This window comes from Mesocricetus auratus, unplaced genomic scaffold (assembly GCF_017639785.1).
Source record: "Mesocricetus auratus isolate SY011 unplaced genomic scaffold, BCM_Maur_2.0 Super-Scaffold_100001, whole genome shotgun sequence".
In the NCBI taxonomy this organism is placed as follows: domain Eukaryota; kingdom Metazoa; phylum Chordata; class Mammalia; order Rodentia; family Cricetidae; genus Mesocricetus; species Mesocricetus auratus.
The window spans coordinates 1,601,672-1,621,528 of NW_024429187.1; the positions used below are offsets into that span (position 1 = coordinate 1,601,672).

The 19,857-nt window shown below is 38.8% G+C and overlaps 1 protein-coding gene across 1 annotated transcript; it reads right to left on the reverse strand.

Annotated features, from left to right (window-relative positions):
* Positions 1-2,157: 2,157 nt before the first annotated feature.
* On the reverse strand, positions 2,158-3,084 carry LOC101843484 (taste receptor type 2 member 104-like). Its single transcript, XM_005072957.1, has one exon. The coding sequence runs from the start codon at positions 3,082-3,084 to the stop codon at positions 2,158-2,160; it is 927 nt and encodes a 308-aa protein (XP_005073014.1).
* Positions 3,085-19,857: the final 16,773 nt, after the last annotated feature.

Sequence of the window (19,857 nt, forward strand, 5' to 3'; positions counted from 1 at the left end):
TCAACAAAGTGAAAGAAAATAAAAGTATGCCAGGACAAACGTCTAAGTAAAAACAAGAAATGTAAAGGCATCAGCATTTCAGTTAGCACTTGCAAGTCTCTCATTAAGTGAGTTCACCACACATATTTCTCAGACACATTAATTTTTATTAACTTATGTTTTCTGGCTATAAGAACTATTACCTAGAGTATTTAGGAATTTATAGATCATTTAAGAAAGTAAACTCAATTCACCTATACTTGTATTATCCAAAGAGAAAGGTTATATACTTCCAATTTATAGATAAATGTAATCAAAATACCCTTTATCTGTTTCTATTACCTGCTTACCATAACCTGTGTTTACCCCCTTTGATTTTTATCATCCACCATCTCTCAATTTTCATCTTAACATTGATATGGAAACATGTTAATAATGGTTAGTAAAGTATTTCAAATATTTATAATCGTTTTCCTATTTCTACCTTTCTATTGCTTAATTTCAGGTTCAATAATCTATATTATTTTGTAGTAATAATTAAACTATTGGTATAAAAGGAATAGGCACCAATGCAACTAAATTGGTATGAACAAAAATAGGCACAGAACAGACCATAAAGCAGATTATAAGTACTTTATGTAAGTCACAATACTATTTCTGAAACATCACAAACTAAAGGAAAAAATATCACAATGCACACACAACATAAGGTTAGTGTATAAAAAACTTACCAACTATTAAGAAAACCATATAATCTGTAAGACCAAGAATAAAGTAAATGATCCAAAATGCATATGTAACTAGCTAATAATCCTATGGTATTATAACCACATATGCAATGTGAAGCTTGTTTTGAAAGGTATCATAACAAGAATAGCTTTAAAGTACTAAGTTGGTGTGATTCTGAGATTACAATAGGATAGCTATTTATGTACAATTACAATGTTGCTTTACTCTCCGAAGGAAAAATGAGCAGTTCTGCCAGAATTTATCAAATTTCTTCCATTAGAATTTGGCTTTAAGTAGTTGAAACTCTGTCACCTGTGGCCTGGCCACTCTGGACATTCATTCCCCTGCAGCACTCTGTCTTTCTGCTTCTTCTGCGCACATGCTCTTTTCCAACCCTGATCCCTCTTGCTCCTTCAGCTTCACTCCTAACCTTATTCAGATTTCAGTCTAAATATCACGACCTCAGTGACATCCCAGATCATTTGCTTGCCCAGAGGTGACCACAACGGTCTAGCTGATGTCTTTCCTCTGTGTCTTCCTGGGGAAATTGGATCAATCCTCCAATCTTGTTTTGAATGTTTATTTTCACAGTGAAAGTTGTATTAGTCAGGGTTCTCTAGTCACAGAGATTATGGAATGAAGATCTCCCTCCCTCTATATATATCTATTTCTCTCTCTCTCTCTCTCTCCCTCTCCCTCTCCCTCTCCCTCTCCCCCTCTCTCTCTATGCCTCTATCTATCTATCTATCTATCTATCTGTGTCTCTCTATATATCTATATCAGTACATATGGGAGTTTATAGGAATGACATGTAGGCTGGAGTCAAACAATGGCTAGCTGTCAATGGAAAGTCCAAGAATCTAGTAGTTGCTCAGTGCACAAGGCTGGGTGTCTCAGCCGGTCTTCTATATATGTTGGAATTCAGAAGAATCAGGCTCCAATGCCAGCGAACAGATGGATGTGCTGATAAGGCACGGGTAAGCAGGCAAAGCACAAACCCTTCTTTCTTCCATTGTCCTTATGTATGCTGCAGCTGAAAGTATAGCTTAGATAACAGTGTGGTTTCCCTCCTCAAGATCAGGATGAAAGGCATATGTTATCTTACCACAAGATTCAGATCAAAGCCAGTGTCTTCAGGCCTCAAGAACTGGATTGCAAGTGTTTCCTCCATTGACATAGTCAACTGGACAAATCATCACTAAAGTCTTTACACAGAAGAATCTGAAGGCTAGTGTTTCTTCCCTGGCAAGTGTGAGTGAAGAAGCTAACCCGTCAGGAAACGGACTGAGCAACTGAACTTTCATGTGAGATAAAATTCCTTCTCCAGAGAAGGAGCCCTGTGATACAGTTAGAGCAGCTGCAGACTATTTAGTGCTCCATATTCCAACTACAAACTATTGTGAGGACTAGTGCATGGGAAAAAGGTCTTCAAGGATTTTTCTCACCAGATTATACCAGGGCCTTCATCCCCGTGTCACAGCACTTTAATTGCCGCAGAAGTTTTAAGGAAGCTTTCTTCAGCTTGTTGTTTGCTAGAATTAGAATAAATGAGTGACAGCACGGATACATGAGTACAATTATCACACCAAGAACTAATAGCAGTTTTCCTTCTTGCCAAGAAAACCACAATATTTCTGTGAGCAAACCTAAAAAATACAAGATAAAGAGGATGATAAAAGAAATTAAAACTTTCATGGCTTTCATATGAGCTTCTGTGTTGAGGTCTCGGAATCCTGAGACATTCGATTGCATCTGCTTATTGTGTCTCCAAAGAGAAACGATTAACAGAAGACATGTTATAACAGCTACCATAAAGAAGAAAAGGACTCCAAATTGAAAAAAGACATGGCCAGTAAGTAATTTATTTGCCTCTATGTGAACCTGCCAGGAGACGTTTCTGTATTGCATTTTAATATTATTAATCATCGTCACAGTTTGTGGAATATCAATGAACAATGAGACAAAAAGGCATCCTACCAGAATGATAAAAATGCTGTCAGCTCTCCTCTTCAGCCAGGTAAATGTGTAGTGAGAAAAATTTGCTATCTTCAGGAAATAGAACATGCTGAGGCTGGTAGCAAACCAGACACTCAGGTGATTCATAGTTACCCATAGGTAATTCATGCATTCATATAGGTTGCCATAGGTAAGTGTAGGTATAGAGACTAACTTTACGTATGTGTCAAAAGTTATTATCCACAGGAGACAAATCCTGGATGTTGCCAAGCCAGTGAGAATAAAACCAATCATAGAGAGCTTCTTGCTCCTGGCACAGTCCATGCCATTCACAAGTGCAATGAATGTGTTCCCTAAAACTCCCAGCACTGCCTCACTCGTGGCAACAAAAAGGAGAATGCCTTCTGCTGCACTCAGCATCTCTGCAGATTCCCAAGAATGCTCCAGCTGCAGAATGTTTCATAGGTTGGCTGCTTGATGGAGGAGTGATTTTCTCCTCTTTAATCATTGAAGACATAGAAATGCCCAGGACAGACCTATGGCTATATCAGAACTACCTCCATAGATTACCTTGTTTTGCTTTTGTAGCAAATAGTGAGTCAATGGAAGGTCAGCAGACTTGCTGCCTGCCTGAGATTTGTTAGTAACCAAATGAAAGTTTCTGTTTCATGAATTTTATTTGATTATCTAAGATTATTTTGCATAGAAAAAACTCAGCTATGGAATAGAAATTTCAGGCATATGCTTCAGGATACTATACATAAAGAACCATCTTTGTATATATTTTCTTTTTACTTTTTTAAAGATTTATTTATTTAATGTACAACCTCTACATGTATGTCTGGATGAAGGTGTCAGATCTGCTGGAACTGGAATTACAGACAGTTGCGTGTGAGTGCGGGGAGTTGAACCCTGGTCCTTTGGAAGAGCAGCCAGAGCTCTTAACCGCTGGGCCATCTCTCCAGCCCCCTGTATATATTTTCCAATACCAACCATCAGTACTAACTTGAAATGGTAGCACATAGCTATCTACAATGCCAGTTAAGACAACGAGAGGCTGAGCTAGGGGAATTACAACTACTTGAGCCAAGGACCAGTTCAGGAAAAAAAAAAGCAAAACAAACAATCAAACAAACAAAAACTCTAGCTAGAATGAAATCTATCCCTGATATACAAACAGTCTTCGTGTGCCTATAGCACAAAGAGGGATGCTCTCTCAGCCTGGACTCTTAGGGGAGTGCCTGGACCCTACCCAGAGTAAAATGACAGACTCTAGATATCCCCTATGTGGAAGGATTTGGCAATAGGGTGGGAGGGTGGGGGGAAAGGGGAGTGGGGGAGGGAGAGGGAACTGGGATTGACATGTAAAACAAGCTATTTAAAAAAATTGAAAAAAAAAAGAAAAAAGAAAGGAAAAAAGAAAAAGAATTTGATTTGGTTAAAAACATAGTTTAAATATATAGATATATAAGTTTAAATATATAGGAAATACAATATATAGAAGTAATATGTTTCTGCTTAGTCTGCAAAACAAGCATTTTAAATAAAACTTAATAAAGCTGGGAGCTAAACTATAGCGTTGACAGTTTTGACAAATATCTCTTAGCAGTTACTGTGTCTTACATGCTGACAATCACGTCATGGCTTTCATGACTGAATTCATGGTGGTACTTTTGATATTAAGGGTCTTACTAATCATTTCTTCAGTTAGCATATTTTATTTTGATAACACCCATAACCTTCATTCCTTTATTAAGCATTACCCAAGTGCTCAAATACAGCAAGCTCCCTTTCTGCCTCTGAGGGAATATTGGTAGACAGAATCTTTAAGCTTTTGTGATTCATGGAGTGCACATTCAACAAAGGCGGGAAACTCTCACTTAAACAGGTTGGTTATTCTAAAGCTCAACAATGAAATCAAGCATTAAATAAGTTTTTATTATTTTCATGTCACTATGCTAGATACTTTAGTCTCATTCTTCATTTCGATTACAAAGTATGCCTTTAAGGTTGGTGCTATTTGTAAATTAATTTAATTTTATTTTTTTGAGTGAGGGTATTTTGCTATATATCCCAGTTTCCATAGTGTTCTGAAATCAACAGAATATATACTTAATGTATAAAACAGTGATTTTACTGCTTCTGATTGAAAATAGAAGTTGAATGATTGAACTTTGCTTTAATGATTTCTCATCTTTAGTTGCTCTACATCATTTTGAGTATGTCAAGACAAATGTTCAGTTCAGATTAAAATAAAAAATAATAGTTTATTTGTGTTTATTTTTCTCAATGTGCTCTAATTTTTGCTATAAAATTTCCATCAAAATTGATTTTATGTAATATTTCATTAATATCTTTTTTTAATATTTTATTTTATTTATTGTGTATACAGTCTTCTGCCTACATGCCAGCAGAGGGCACCAGATCTCATTCAACGTGGATGTGAGCCACCATTTGGTTTCTGGGAATTGAACTCCGGACCTCTGGAAGAACAGGCAGTGCTCTTAACCTCTGAGCCATCTCTCCAGCCCCCACTTCATTAATATCTTAATTAACAAGAATTTGGACCCCTCTATATTTAATTCTAAACTTTCAAACAAGGTCTCCATATGTGTTTATTTATTGAAAGATCTCAAATTAATAATTTAATGGTGTACAAAAAACCTTAGAAAAAGAATAACAAACCAAACTCAGAGACAACAGATGCAAACACATACTAGAAACAAACAAAAAACCCTCAAAATCTATACAAAGAATAGTTGACACACAGAGTTGATTGTCTGAAAAGATAAACCAGATAAATTGTTAACCATATTAGCTGAAAGAAAGATGGCATCTAAATTAATGAAATTATAAATGAAAAGAGAGAAGTTTTTCTTTTTGGGGGGTGTGGGGTTTCGAGACATGGTTTGTGGCTTTGGAGGCTGTCTTGCAAGTAGCTCTTGTGAACCAGGCTGGTCTCAAACTCACAGAGATCTGCCTGACTCTGCGTCCCGAGTGCTGGGAACTGAAAATAGAATCAGAAAAATACCAAGGATATACTGCAAAAACCCCTATTTGACAAAATTGGAAAATATAAAAGAAATAGACACATTCCTAGTACCATAAAATGTACAAACATGAAACCAAGATATAATAAGTAGTTTAATCAGACTCATAATCATCAATAAGATCAAAGGAGCAATGAAAAGTAGCCCACGTAAAAACAGTTTATTTACTCCAGGAAAACTTAGTCCAAAATTCTCCCAGAACTTCAAGGAAGAATTCACACAAACCTCGGGTAGTTGATTCCATGAACAGAAAAAAGGGAAGTCTACATTCTTTAAAACTGTTTTTTAAGACTTATTTATTTTTAATGTGTATGACTATTTTGCCTGCATGTATGTCTGTGTGCCATGTGTATGCTTGGTGCCTGTAGAGGCCAAAAGAGGGCATCAGATCCCCTGAAACTGCAGTTATAGATAATTGTTGACCACTGTGTGGATGCTGGGAACCAAATCTGGGTCTTCTGTAGAACCAACAAGTGACTTTTTTTGTTTTTATTTTCTTTACTTATTCTCTCACTCTTCCCACTCTCCCCACCTCCAATCTGCTCCTTGGAGAGGGTAAGACCTACCCTAGGAAGTCTACTAAGTCTGTTCTGTCATCTCATTGAGACAGGAGCAAAGCACGTCTCACACCCCACACCCCTGTGTCTAGGCTGACTAAGGTGTCTCTCCATATAGAATGGACTCAATCAAGTCAGTTTGTGTATTAGTGTTAGCTCTTGGACCCACTGCCGGTGGCCTCATATGCTTTCATAATTGCATCATTGTCACGTGTATTAAGGGAATATAGTTTGGTCTTATTCAGGTTCCCCATTTGTCAGTGATTTCCTATTAGCTTGGGTCATCTGATTCTGTGTGTTTTTTCATCATGGTCTTGACTCCTTTGTTCATATTATTGCTTCTCCCTCACTTTGATTGTACTCTAGGAGCTTGGCCCATTGGTTTGTTGTGGATTTCTGCATCTTCTTCCATATGTTCTGTAAAAGAGTTCTAGCTTCGCTGGAGTTGTGGATTGTAGGTTGGGTATCTTTTGCTTTATTTCTGCTGTCCACTTATGAGTGAGTACATACTATATTTGTCTTTCTGGTTTTGGGTTATTTCACTCAGGATGTTTTTTAGTACTATCCATTCACCTGTGAATTTTAGGATGCCATTGTTTCTTACCACTGAGTTGTATACCATTGTGTAATATATCACATTTTCTTCATCCATTCTTCAGTTAAGGAGCATCTATTTGTTTCCAAGATCTGGCTATTACCAATAATATTACTATGAACATAGTTGAACAAATGTCTTTCTTCTGTGTATGTGCTTCTTTTGGGATATGCACAACAGTGATACTGCCAGGTCTTGAGGTAGGTGGATCCTTAATGATCTGAAAAATCACCATATTGATTTACACAGCAGCTGTACAAGTTTGCACTCCCACCAGCGATGGAGGAGTGCTCCCCTTTCTCCACATCCTTCCCAGAATAAACTGTCATTGATGGTTTTGATCATAGTCATTCTGATCGGTGTAAGAGAATTTCAGAGTGATTTTGATTTGCATTTCACTGATGACTAAGGATGTTGAGCATTTTCTTAAGTATCTTTCCTCCATTTGAGACTGTTCTGTTGAGAATTCTGTTTAGATCTGTACCCCATTTTTATTGGATTATTTGGTAATTTGTTGTCTAGTTTCTTGAGTTCTTTGTATATTTTGGAGATTAGCCCTCTGTCAGATGTGGGGCTGGTGAAGATCTTTCCCCATTCTGTAGGGAGCCATTTTGTCTGCAGTAAGTGATTTTTAACTGATTACCCATCTCTCTAGCTTCTTCAAACTCACTTTTTAAAACTAGTATCATGCTGATATCAAAACCATAGAAACAAACAAACTACAGGCTAATATCCATAATGAACATAGATGCACAAACTCTTACTAGAATATTGATAAATAATATTCTAACCCATATTTTAAGAGAACATGTATCACTACCAAGTTAGTTTCATTTGAGAGATCCATGGATGTTCAACATATGTAAATAAATTATGTTGTCCATCACATAAATAGAATACAAGACTGTCTCTTATGCATTCCTATTTAACATTGTTCTTGAAATCTTTTTAAATTAAATTTCATTTTATATTCCAACCAAAGTTCTCCCTCTCATCATTCCTCCCATCCCTTGTATCCCTTCAGTTCATCCCCTATCCACTCTTCCCAACAAGTAAGGGCTCCCATGGGGAGTTGACAAAGTATGGCACATTAAATTGGGAAAAGACCATGCCCTTCCCTCCTGTGTTAAGGCTGAACATGGCATCCCCTCATAGGTTAATGGGCTCCAACAAGCTAGCTCACGCATCAGAGATAGATCCTGGTCTTACTGCCAGGGACCCTTCAGATAGCACAAGCTTCAAAACTGTCACCTACATGCTGATGGATGGCCTAGTTTGACTCCACAGCTGTCATTCCAGAGTTCATGAGTTTCCATGATCTTGGTTGAGCTGTCTCTTAAGATTTCTCCATCATGAATTTGACCTCTCTTGCTCATGTATTTCCTTTCCCCTCTCTTCACCTGGATTCTGGGAGCTCAGCCTGATGCTTGGTTGTGGATCTCTGCATCTGCTTCCATTAATTACTTGATGAAGGCTTTATGATGATAGTTGAAGTATTCACCAATCTTATTACAGAGGAAAGCCAGTTCAGGCACCTTTTCTACTATTTCAAGGAGTCTTATCTGGGATAATCCTTGTGTATTCTTGGGAATATCTCTGGTACCAGATTTTTTCCTAAACCCATAGTGGCTCTCTCTATCAAGAGCCTGGCTCTTATGATCCCCAATCACAAAATCTTTAAGATGTTTTTATACACTGAAAAGTATAGGATATAATAACAAATTTCCTGATTTCTCTTATTAGTTTAGTACTATAGGGCTACTTCTATAGATAAAATAACAGAAAAGACTTCTCTTCTTATAGCTGTGGTTTGTAGCCCACTAGTTAGGAGGTTTACTGAAAGAAAGTACTATTTTGTTACTATCTGGACTTATTGCACTGTGAGTTGTTGTAATGATTCTGATTAATATCATTTACTTAAAATATGGTATGTGACCTTCAGATGAATTCCTGCAAGATCTTGCGGTTGTTTTTATAAACTGGGTAGAACAAAGAGAGGAGGTAGAAGCAGAAGCAGGAGCTGAGGCACTGAGGCAGAAACTAGAGGGGAATCTGGCAGGAAGAAGAAGAAGAGGAAGAAGAAGAGGAAGAAGAAGAAGAAGAAGAAGAAGAAGAAGAAGAAGAAGAAGAAGAAGAAGAAGAAGAAGAAGAAGAAGAAGAAGAAGAAGAAGGAGAAGATTGTAACAAAGAATTAGAGTTAAGTCAGGAAATTAGAGCTAAGAAATTATAGACAGTTAGGACAGAAAAATTAGAATAGAGGAAGAAGAAAAAAATTAGAACCATAAAGACATGGATACAAGGAATATGGTGTGATTATATTATTTTTCATTTGGATTTTAGTTCCCCAACTTATTATGAGTGGGTCTGGACCTTATGTATCCTCCCAGTACCCTGGCATTCCAATCTGTTGACATTGTGTGGTCACCCCTCGTTGACTGGGAATGATCAGGACCTCTGACAGCACCAGGCAGACTCTAGGATGGCCAATCTCTCAGCCTGCTAGGCCTTTACTTCCTAAATATCTATCCTTTTTTATTTATTAAATGGTCAGTCAGCAGGAGCCAGAGTTTTTTGCTCAGATCTTGTTAACCTCACCTCAGGAGGGCTCAGCAACTGAACTGTGCCTGTGTTAGGTTGACTTGCTGAACAAACTCTTACCCATCATTGAATACTAGCCCTTGAAGAGTGTATATTTCTGGGGAGCTGCAAGGGTTGGGGAACTAGGTAGTAGCTGTTTGAATTTTGGTAAGCAGGCATGCATAGGACTTCCATAAGGATGTCTAAGAGGCATTAACACCTGAAGAGTCACCTCAGTTGCTTCCAGATGCTGTTGAGTATGATGCAGGAGACATTTAAAGAGAATAAAGATTAACAATACCACCCCACCAGTTAAAGCACATACTGGCACTCCCCTGATTCATGTCTAAAATCCACATATGAGTGTGTGCATACCATGTTTGTCTTTTTGTGAGTGGGTTACCTCACTCAGGATGGTTTCTTCTAGTGCCATCCATTTGCCTGCAAATTTCAGGATTCCATTTTTTTTTCTGCTGAATAGTACTCCATTGTGTAAATGTACCACATTTTCTCTATCCACTTTTCAGTTGAGGGGCATCTAAGTTTCTTCCAGGTTCTGGGTATTACAAATAATGCTGCTATGAACATAGTGGAACAGACGCCCTTGTTGTATGAATGTTCATTCTTTGGGTATATGTCCAAGAGATGAATTGCTGGATCTTGAGATAGACTAATTATCATTTTCCTGAGAAACTGCCATACTGATTTCCAAAGTGGTTGTACAAGTGTGCACTCACAACAGCAATGGAGGAGTGCTCCTCTTTCTCCATATGCTCACCAGCATAGAATGTCATTGGTGTTTTAGATTTTAGTCGTTCTGACAGGAGTAAGATGGTATCTCAGAGTTGTTTTGAGTTGCATTTCCCTGATGGATAAGGATGTTGAATACTTTCTTAAGTGTCTTTCAGCCATTTTAGATTCCTCTATTGAGAATCCTCTATTTAGTTCTGTACCCCACTTTTTAATTGGACTGTTTGGTGTTTTGGTGGCTAGTTTCTTGAGTTCATTGTATATTTTGGAAATCAGCCCTCTGTAAGATATGAGGTTAGTGAATATCTTTTCCCATTCTGTGGGCTCCCATTTGTGTCCTTTGCTTTATAGAAACTTCTCAGTTCCAGGAGGTCCCGTTTATTAATTGTTGATCTCAATGTCTGTGCTACTGGTGTTATGTTCAGGAAGCAGTCTCCTGTACCAATTCGTTCAACAGTACCTCCCACTTTCTCTTCTAAGAGGTTCAGTGTGGCTGCATTTATGATGAGGTCTTTGATCCATCTGAACTTAAGTTTTGTGCATGACGATAGATATGGATCAATCTGCAATCTTCCACATGTCTGCACCCAATTATGCCAGCACCATTTGCTGAGGATGCTTTGTCTTTTCCATTATATAACTTTAGCGTCTTTGTCAAAAATCAGGTATTCGTAGGCTAAATATCAGGGTTTTCAATTTGATTCCATTAGTCTAACTGCCTACTTATGTGCCAATACCAAGTTGTTATCAGGACTATGGCTCTATAATAGAGCTTGAAGTCAAGGATGGTGATGCCTCCAGAAGCTGCTTTATTGTACATGGTTGTATGTGTAAATCATCCTTTTACAGTGACTTATTTTTTATTTTAATTACAAAATTAATTTTAATTTTAATTTTTTAAAATTCTTATTTTACATACCAATCCCAGTTCCCTCTCCATCCTGTCCTCCCACTCTCTCCCTACCATTTTCCTATCCCTCCCCCCATCCCCTCCTCAGGGAGGCTCAGGCCTCCTGTGCAGGATCATCAAAGTCTGTCACATCATTTGGGGCAAGACCCTGCCCTCTTTCCCCTTTATCTAGGCTAAGAGAGTAGCTGTCTATAGGGAAGGAGCTCCAAAAAGCCAGTTCATGTACTAGGGATAAATACTGCTTACATTGCCAGTGGTCCTATAGCCCCCACTCGCTCAGGTCAGCTGTTTCTGAGTCCTCTCTTCTATATAGTTGGACTTCCGGAATTGGGCTTAGTGCTTAGCTGTGACTCTGCTTCTGTTTCCATAAGCTACTAGATGAAGGCTCACTCTATATAGGGAAAGGGCAATTAAGGTAGCCTCTGCACTATTGCTTAGATTCTTATTAGGGGTAACCCTTGTGGATTCACGGCGACTTGTTAGACATGTCCGTAAACATGAATTTGTATGTAGAAGACTTGAGCATCTCCTTTGGACAACTGCATCTGGTCTGTGTTACACACATGAAGAATTCACATGTGAGCTGGGTGGTGGTGGTGCATGCCTTTAATCCCAGCACTTGGGAGGCAGAGGCAGGCGGATCTCTGTGAGTTCCTGACCAACCTGCTGTACAAGAGCTAGTTCCAGGACAGCCTCCAAAGCCACAGAGAAACCCTATCTCGAAAAACGAGAGAGAGAGAGAGAGAGAGAGAGAGAGAGAGAGAGAGAGAGAGAGAGAGAGAGAGAGAGAGAGAGATTCACATGTGTTTCTAGTACACATGGAATTTTCAACAATAAATCTTCCTTCTAATGATCTTAATGATAGAGAGACAGATATAGAGAGAGACATACAGAGAGACAGAGACAATGAGAGACAGAGACAGAAACAAAGGGACAGAAATGGGAAGACGGCTTAGTGGCAAAAATCTAAAACACAACATCAATCTTCTCATGTTGATTTTTTCTAATATGCTTTAGTCTTTGTTGTATTTTTTTTAAAAATTCACCCATGCATTGTATATAATTAAAAGCACAGTTTATGAAAAACTTGCACTATTTTGCAATTGTGTTTAAGTCTCTAGACATGGTTTCTTCTATATATTTACACACTTGATTCTTCTTTGGTGTTTTTGTTCATCTGAGTTTTTTTATTTTCTCTGTGCATATTTATTCAATGTTTCATATTTTAAAATATGGTCTACCTGTGTAACTTAAGAAATTTCCTTGGCTCTTTATGCTTCTACTTACCTTTCCCAAATGGAGAAAGAGTTTTACAATGTTTTCCAATAGATTTCAGTTACTGTCTAGCAATGATTTTGTTTCTTGTGTGAGTTTTGTAAATTGTTTTGTTAATGTATATAGCTTGTTTTTATCTGATTCTACTTCAGCAGACAGTGGCCCAATGAAGTCAGTACATTCATGACATATTTCTGGTTGTCCTTGATCCACAAATGGCATCAGATCCACAAAAGTATTAACAAAACAACAGGAATGTATTTTTTGGTCAGTGGTTTAGTGAAACTCTTCTCTCTTTCTAGCAAGATACAAAAAGCAAAACAGACCTAGTTGCACTGACAATGGTCTTGCTATTCCCCAGGGAAGATTGAAAAACTATCTAGTGATGTGATGTGATTCTTTTTCATACAATCTATATGAGTTTCAGGCAGTCCTTTATCTGACTTGTATTATGAAGCGTCTCACGTAATGTATACCCTGCCCCCTCAATTTTGGTGATCTAAAAATCTTTTACAGGGTCAGCTAATGGTATGTGTAACAAATCATGTTTTATTTCTGAATATGACCTTTATTTGTGTAAACTTACATATATATACTGTATATACTTCATTATTTACTGTATATACATATACATATAGGTATATTGTAAATATAACTTGGAAACCATTGCCTTTTTGATAATTTCACAATAATGATCAAACTTTAATTTTATGGCAATGTCTTCATATGGGAATAAGGGGATACATAAATGCCACTGCTTCAACAACAATTTCGGTATATAATGATGCTTAATGTGAATATATTTGTTTTTATTGTCTATTGCTTTTTAGTATCTTTTCCATTATCCTTAGATTTCTTTACCATTTTGAAAGACAAATCACTTCTACCCACTGTTACTATCCAAACTAAGATGTAAATGTCAACTACTTACACCCAGAGAATTTCCATATAACAAGGAATCAAAATGTTATGGAAAGTAGTTAAGGCTTTTATGGTAACTAAATCTCAGGCAGCTGAAGCTACTTTAGAAAGGAATATTTTTATGTTGCTAAAAAATTCAGAGCCCAACTCTCTTTGTGTTATGGAAACACGATGTCTGTTAGTATTCAAGGGATAAACACTGATCCACTTCTCAGGACCCCATGGGTAGCCCAGGTCTCCTCATTGACTCTCACATTCAGGGGGGGTCTGGATCGGTCCCATGCTGGCCTCCTAGCTGTCGTTCTGGGGTCCAAGAGCTCTCCGCTGTTCAGATCAGCTGTCTCTGCTGGTTTTGCCAGCCCATTCTTTGCCAATTTGCTCTTCACTCCTCTCTCTCTGTCGCTGGGTTCCTTGGGTTCTGTTCAGTATTTAACTGTGGGTGTTTGGCTCTGCTTCCATCAGTCACTGGATGAAGGCTCCAGGATGGTTATAGACATCAAGTTCACTATCAGGAATGGGCATTTGAGGTGGTCTCTACACTATTGCTTAGCTTGCCAATTAAAGTGCCTGGACCCTACCCTGAGTGAAATTATAGACTCTAGATATCCCCTATGCGGAAGGAATTGGCAATAGTATGGGAGGATGGGGGGGGATGGTGGGGGGTGCGGGAGGAGAGGAGGGAGAGGGAACTGGGATTGACATGTAAAATAAGCTATTTACAATTAAAATGAATATAAATAAATAAAAAGAAAAATAAATAAATACACCATGAAAAAAAATTCAGAGCCCATACAAAAATCAAAAGCATCACAAGAAGTTTTATTTATTTTCTGTGAATTTCTTCTGGCATTTACATGTACTTTGTGTGTAAAAACATATTGCTTTGTAATACGTTTTTCTTTTCCTCATAGAAAAGTGTATATTATCTCATGTCAATAAAGTTTGCTATATTATGATTATATAATGAATTGAATGCATAGCTTTTGGTTGTTTAATAATTTATGTTTAGGATGCTTTCAATTATGTATGCCTGGAGTTTCTTAGCCTCTGTATTCTAGCCTCTGTAGCTACAGAATTCTTTGTTGTAGGGAGCTGCAAAATTCTTTGAAGCATCACTATGTTCCACCATATGTTGCTTGTATCATATTCTGAGTTATGAAAAAAATGTTATTAAACATTGCCAAATGTCCTGAGAGGAGAAGGAAGCAAAAATTGTCTCATATTGAAAGGCACTTGAATACTACCTCATCTACTTTATGGAGAAACAGTTGTATTTCTGATTGCAAAAAATTGTGTGGCTTTCTTTAAAGTCCTAAAACACCACAGGAAGACGACTGTGCATATTGTGAGGTATGTGAGTCTCTGAGGTTGCATGAATTTTTGCTGATAAAACTAGACAATAACTAACTATACAAGAGATTGAATGATAAATAATAAAACACATTTAAAAAACTAAAGATGACTCCAAAGATATATATATAGACCATATTTTATTTATTTTTTGCTGAGTAGTAGTGGATAACTGAGAAAAAGTAATTAGTGAAATCATAACAAATTAATAATAAATAAAGCACATTGTTTCAAAATATTAGAGAGCATAATGTAAGATACATAAATTCAATTGCAGTAATTATTCATTTCAATTGAAAAAGCTTTAATTGGGATATAGGTGTTTTGGGTATAGTGATAAAAATACTGTGTTTCTAAGTACAACAAATTTTAAATCTCCTCAAAATGTAAATGATCAAGTAATTATATATTTACTATTTCAAACTCGAAAGAATTAAAAAAAACAGAATTAAAGAAAACACAATTAGCTTGCCTGTACCAGCCTGGTCCCTGAGCCGCATCAGTCCCAAATGAACACACAGGATGCTATATTAATTATGAAGCTGTTGGCCGTTTTTATGCTTTCTTAATGGCTAGCTCTGACTTAATTATTAACCCATAATTACTAATATATATTTTAATAAGGTCTTATCTTACCTAGAATGCCAGACTTGTGCCCTTTCTTCCTGGGATCACATGGTGGCTCATTGCTTTTGACTATATTTCCCAGAATCCTCCTCAATGCCTAGTCCCACCTATCTTGCTTCCCTATTGGCCAACAGTGCTTTATTTATCAACGAATAACAGAACATGTACACAGAAGGACTTAACCCCATCCGTGTTCAATCAATGAGTTGAGGAGGGTCATGTCTGGTTCTTCAGTTTTAATGCAGCCAAGGCCTGGGTTGATATCTATGACCCATGTTATCACCCAAATCCATGCAGATGTTGATGGTCTGTGCTGCCACCTGAATTCTTGTTTATGGAATCTTGAAATTTGAAGGCAAATAGATGGCACTAGAAGAAAACATCCTGAGTGAGGTAACCCAGTCACAAAACGAGAAACATGGCATGTACTCACTCATACATGGATTTTAGATATGAATCAGGGGAGTGCCAGCATACAATCCCACTGCCAGAGAGTCTGGAAAATAGAACCTTCATCCAGAGACTGATAGAAGCAGAAGCAGATACCTACAGCTAAACATTGAACTGAAATCCTGGAATACAGTGACAGAAAGGGAGAAATGATGAGCAAAGGAGTTAAGACTGGGCTGGTTTAACCCACAGAAACAGTTTACCTGAACAAGGGGGAGCTCTTAGACCCCAGATTGATGGTTGTGGAAAGCATGGAACTGACCCAGACCCCCTGAATATGGGTGTCAGTGTGGAGGCCTAGGTAATCTATTGGGCTTTGGGTAGTATTTATCCCTGGTGTACAAATAGACTTTGAGTGCCTATCCCGCAATATGGGATGTTTTCTCAGCCTGGACTCTTGTGGGAGAGCTTAGACCCTGCCCTGGATGACATGACAGACTCTGGAGATCCACCATGGAGGGCCTACCCTCCCTGGATATCAGAGTGGAGATTGGGTGGGGGACTGGGGAGCCTTGTGGGGAGGGATGGGGAGGAGGGAAGGGAGAGGTAGCTGGGATTGACATGTGAAATCAGCTTGTTTCTAACTTAAATAAAAAAGTGATGCAAAAAATTCTATTTACAATAACGTTGTATTATTAATTAGACAGTACAGCTTAGGAAGAAGCCATCTACGTAACAGTCCAAAGGTAAAAAGGACCAGTAGAATGGGATGTTTCCATGAGATAAACACCACACTACAGGCAGAGGGATCTCTCCACATCAAATCATAAAACACCAGGTTCCAGAAAAAGATGGCAACAGCAAACATATGAAGGCAAAACAGAAGCAAAAGACATTCTGGAGTCTGTTGTCTTGGGGCCTTGCCTATCTTTGATTCACCCATTAGGGAGCAGCCTCCTGGTTGGCTGACACCCTGTAGCCAACTGCCGTCTTCTGCTCCTCTGAAAGAGTCACCAGCACTTTCTATTCTACAAAATTACTTTCTTATAATTTCATTTTCACTATATCATTTTCTTTCACTCCTGTTAACTTATGTTCTTGAATTTGATGGACATTATTTAGAAGATATTATAGTATCTATCTCTACTTTCTATAGTGATTCTCCTCTGAAACTATGTTTTTCCTTTACCTTCTGTAGAATAGAGAATGTTTTTAAATGCAAACACCCATTTTTAGACTACTGTTGCTTTTCTTTTACTTTTCTCTCTCAATCCATAATGGTAGTTTGTAAGTTCAGCTCTCAAGACTGCCTTCAGTGTTCAGGTCAGAAGTCAGTGTAGCAAAAGGAACTTAAAATATTTCTAATCTGGGGGAAGGCCACAGAGCTTCTCATCCTGGCAGGAGCCAAACACACCAGATCCCAGGTCTTCTCTTCCAACAATGAGAACAGGGGATCAGCTGGTCCAGAGGGACCAGGTAAAACAGGCCCTGCATCTGGGCCTGCTTTCCAGTGCCTGGGAACTGCACAGAGCTTCCCATCCCGGTGGGAACCCAGCACCCCAGATCCCAGGTCTTCTCTTCCAACAACGAGACCAGGGGACCAGGTAAAACAGGCCATGCATCCAGGCCTGCATTCCTCTTCTCTGGGATACCATGCATATCTCTCTTAGGTTCTTTCCTGTTTCCCAGATTCTCTGTCAGTGGAAGTGCAGACTGGCATTATCCTGATCCGTGTCTAAAATCCATATATGAGTGAGTACATACCATGTTTCTCTTTTTGTGACTGGGTTACCTCACTCAGGATGGTTTCTTCAAATGCTATCTATTTGCCTGCAAATTTCAGGATTCCATTGTTTTTTTTTCTGCTGAATAGTACTCCATTGTGTAAATGTACCACATTTTCTCTATCCACTCTTTGGCTGACGGGCATCTAGGTTGCTTACAAGTTCTGGCTATTACAAAAAATTCTGTTATGAACATAGTGGAACAGACATCCTTGTTGTATGAATGAGCATCTTTTGGGTATATGCCTAAGAGTGGAGTTGCTGTGTCTTGTGGTAGGTTTATTCCCATTTTTTCTGAGGAACCTCCATACTGATTTCCAAAGTGGCCATACGAGTTGGCACTCCCACCAGCAAATGGAGGAGTGTTCCCCTTTTACCACATCCTCTCCAGCATAAATTGTCATTGGTGTTTTTGATTTTAGCCATTCTTACAGGAGTGAGATGGTATCTCAGAGTTATTTTGATTTGCATTTCCCAGATGGCTAAGGTTGTTGAGCACTTTCTCAAGTGCCTCTCAGACATTTGGACTCCTCTATTGAGAATACTCTATTTAGTTCTACAGGCCACTTTTTTTTGGTTTTTTGTTTTTTGAATTCTAGAAAGCCTTTAATTTTTTTTCCAGTTTAAATTTAGATAAGAAACAAGGTTGCTTCACAAGTCAGTTCCAGGTCCCTCTCCCTTTCCCTCCCCTCCTCCCGTGCCCTCCCCCTAACCCCCCTTCCCGTATTCCCTCATTCCCCCAGGGAGGGTGAGGCCCTCCATGTGGGTGTCCATAGTCCGTCATTTCATATAGGGCAGGGCCTAGACCCTTCCCCAAGAGTTCAGGGTGAGAGTGCACCTCACATTGTTCTATGGGAGTCCAAAGTCCGTGTGTATACTTGGGATGGGTACTGATCTGCTGCCCAAGGCTCAATAGATTCCCTAGGCCTCCTCACTGACACCCAGATTCAGGGGGTCTTGATCAGTCCAATGCCGGATTCCCAGGCTGATGCCTGGGATTCAAGAGTTAACCTTTGTCTGGTCAGCTGTTTCTGGGGGTTAAACCAGCCCAGTCTTAATCCCTTTGATCATCAGTCCTCCCTCTCTGTTACTGGCTTTCTTGAGTTCAGCTCAGTACTTAACCGAGGGAGTCTGCCTCTTCTTCGATCAGCCACTAAATGAAGTTTCTGTTTCCCAGACTCTCTGGCCATAGGATTGTAGGCTGGCACTCCCCAGATCTATGTCTAAAATCCATATATGAGAGAGTACATGCCATGTTTCTCTTTTTGTGACTGGGTTACCTCACTCAGGATGGTTTCTTCTAGTGTCATCCATTTGCCTGCGAATCTCATGATTCCATTGTTTTTTTCTGCTGAATAGTACTCCATTGTGTAAATGTACCACATTTTCTCTATCCACTCTTCGGTTGAGGGACATCTAGGTTGCTTCCAAGTTCTGGCTATTACAAATAAAGCTGCTATGAACATAGTGGAACAGACATCTTTGTTGTATGAATGGGCATCTTTTGGATATATGCCTAAGAGTGGAGTTGCTGGGTCTTGTGGTAGGTTTATTCCCATTTTTCTGAGGAATCTCCATACTGATTTCCAAAGTGGCCGTACGAGTTGGCACTCCCACCAGCAATGGAGGAGTGTCCCCCTTTCACCACATCCTCTCCAGCATAAATTATCATTGGTGTTTTTGATTTTAGCCATTCTTACAGGAGTGAGATGGTATCTCAGAGTTGTTTTGATTTGCATTTCCCGGATGGGTAAGGATGTTGAGCACTTTCTCAAGTGCCTCTCAGCCATTTTAGACTCCTCTATTGAAAACTCTCTATTTAGTTCTGCAGCCCACTTTTTAATTGGGTCCTTTGATGTTTTGGAGACTTGCTTCTTGAGTTCTTTGTAAATTTTGGATATCAACCCTCTGTCAGATGTGGGATTAGTGAATATTTTTTCCTATTCTGTGGGCTGCCTTTTTGTCTTGCTGACTGTGTCCTTTGCCTTACAGAAGCTTCTCAGTTTCAGTAGGTCCCATTTATTAATTGTTGATCTCACTGTCTGTGCTACTGGTGTTATGTTCAGGAAGCTGTCTCCTGTACCAATTCGTTCAAGGGTACCACCCACTTTCTCTTCTAAGAGATTCAGTGTGGCTGGATTTATGTTGAGGTCTTTGATCCATTTGGACTTAAGTTTTGTGCATGGCGATAAACATGGATCGATCCGCATTCTTCTACATGCCAGTCTCCAGTTATGCCAGCACTATTTGTTGAAGATGCTTTCTTTATTCCATTGTATATTTTTAGCTTCTTTGTCAAAGATCAGATGTTCGTACGTGTGTGGGTTAATACCCGGGTTTTCAGATTCCATTGGTCTACCTGTCTATTTTTGTGCCAATACCAAGCTGTTTTCAGGACTATAGCTCT

Excerpts from the sequence above, each read along its gene's own strand:
- LOC101843484 (XM_005072957.1), bottom strand. The coding sequence starts at position 3,084 with ATGCTGAGTGCAGCAGAAGGCATTCTCCTTTTTGTTGCCACGAGTGAG.